The sequence below is a fragment of the Mangifera indica genome, unplaced genomic scaffold, assembly GCF_011075055.1.
Source record: "Mangifera indica cultivar Alphonso unplaced genomic scaffold, CATAS_Mindica_2.1 Un_0114, whole genome shotgun sequence".
Taxonomy (NCBI): domain Eukaryota; kingdom Viridiplantae; phylum Streptophyta; class Magnoliopsida; order Sapindales; family Anacardiaceae; genus Mangifera; species Mangifera indica.
Window position 1 is genome coordinate 8,027 of NW_025401206.1, and position 1,823 is coordinate 9,849.

At 37.0% G+C, this 1,823-nt stretch overlaps 1 protein-coding gene across 1 annotated transcript; it reads left to right on the forward strand.

Moving 5' to 3' along the window:
- The first annotated feature begins 222 nt into the window (after positions 1–222).
- LOC123207891 (auxin-responsive protein SAUR76-like) lies at positions 223–977 on the forward strand. Its single transcript, XM_044625375.1, has 2 exons — positions 223–691; positions 779–977. The coding sequence occupies exon 1, from the start codon at positions 313–315 to the stop codon at positions 673–675; it is 363 nt and encodes a 120-aa protein (XP_044481310.1). The 5' UTR covers positions 223–312; the 3' UTR covers positions 676–691; positions 779–977.
- Positions 978–1,823: the final 846 nt, after the last annotated feature.

Sequence of the window (1,823 nt, forward strand, 5' to 3'; positions counted from 1 at the left end):
TAGTCTGTTCTATTTTTCTAGTTGACGGTAACCGGTGTTCCCAGGGAATATGGGTGAACCAAACGCACAAATTAAGGTGTAATGCCTCAAATTGTGCCACCATTATCTTTACACAGGGCACTGGGCTGGGCTCTCATCTTGTAACTGAAATCACAATCAAAATTACCATTTCAGCCCTCGCCATCGTCTTTATATACGAGCCTTCCTTCTTCATGCTTACTCCTCAAACACGCGGCTCTCTATCGTCTCTGTTTTGTTTCCTCCAAAACAAACAGAAACATCTCTTATTCATTTTCTTTTAAACCATCCCAAATGGCGAAAGGTGGCAAGCTGACGAAGCTCAAGTCAGTGCTCAAGAAACTCAACTCATTCAACAAACAAAGCGGCGGCCGTCCCAGCATGAGCTCCATAGTCGCAACCACAGATGATTCCTGCGCCAACACCGGCGACCTTCACCCTGTCTATGTCGGAAAATCTCGGAGACGATACCTCATCAGCTCCGATATCATTGATCATCCGGTTTTCAAGGAACTGGCAGAGCGATCAAACGATTCGTCCGACACGATAAACGTGCCGTGCGAGGTTGTGTTGTTTGAGCACCTGCTTTGGATGATTGAAAATGCCGATCCACAGCCGGAGTCGTTAGATGAGCTCGTCGAGTTCTACGCCTGTTGACTGTTGAACAAGCACGGTGCGGTAAAAAAAAAAAATTTACATAATTAAGCTTAAGTCATAAAGATGTAAATGATGATGTAATTTTAATAATTATCATTAGCAGTGTAAGCAGAGGATTAAAGATAGCGGGAAGAAGAAAAGATGAATCAAGGAACAAATAATGTTTACCTTTGACGAGAGGATGATTTAACCCATTGTAAACAGGCTAATGGGTAGGCCTGGTGGTGAGAGATCGGTATTGTTTGTACTTATGGCTACTGTCATTGTTTATTTGTTTTGAGTAAAATGTTTTATTTTTGCTATCTTCCTTTCATTTTCTTGTTTATCAGTCATTCATTCTCATCAGTTTGAGATCGAATTGAGATCATACAAGGCAAACCCTTAACGTATCTAGTATAATAATTACGAATTTAATCATTGTATGTCAAAGCTTACCAATCTAACAAAATTGAGTCAAGATTCGAATTAAAAAAAAAGAAGGAAGATAGGGTTGAGCAGCTTATGATGTCCCACTCGCACATAGTGACAAAGCCTGTTGTTCCAGTGAAGGAATTGGGCCATTTACTTTAAACAAGCTCTGCTGAAATGCAATCATCCACGGCTAAGTATGAATTTGTCAGTGGGAAATGATAAATGCAAAAGAAGCAAGCAACAAATCTTTAACAAAGTTGTGGATAGAAACATGTCAAGAATATTTTAAGATTAAACTTTTAATTAGGTAAGACTAATCATTAATTTCAAAACTTTACTTCGGTGTAGTTGGTGTTTTATCTTTTTGTCTTGTTTATTAAATTACGAATAGATGATCTGAGATTCTTTTATTTAAAAAAAAAATTGTGGATGCCAATAGAGGTCTCCGAGCTTAGTTTTATAAGAGAGCTACGAGGATTTATTGCTTAATTGTATTACATTGACTTTCTTTGCCTCAAATTTTATGATTTGAGGAGGCAGATTCCTCTAATTTTAAGATTACATAAAAAAATTCTGACTTAAACACTAATCATCAATCTCATTTAGAGTTGGTAGACTTTATAAAAACCTTCTAATCTCTACCTAATTATAAATTAATTAAACAAGGAAATTATTAAAGATTAATCAATGGCTCAGTATATACTCATGCACGTAAAGCTGGCTACTAGAAATCAATT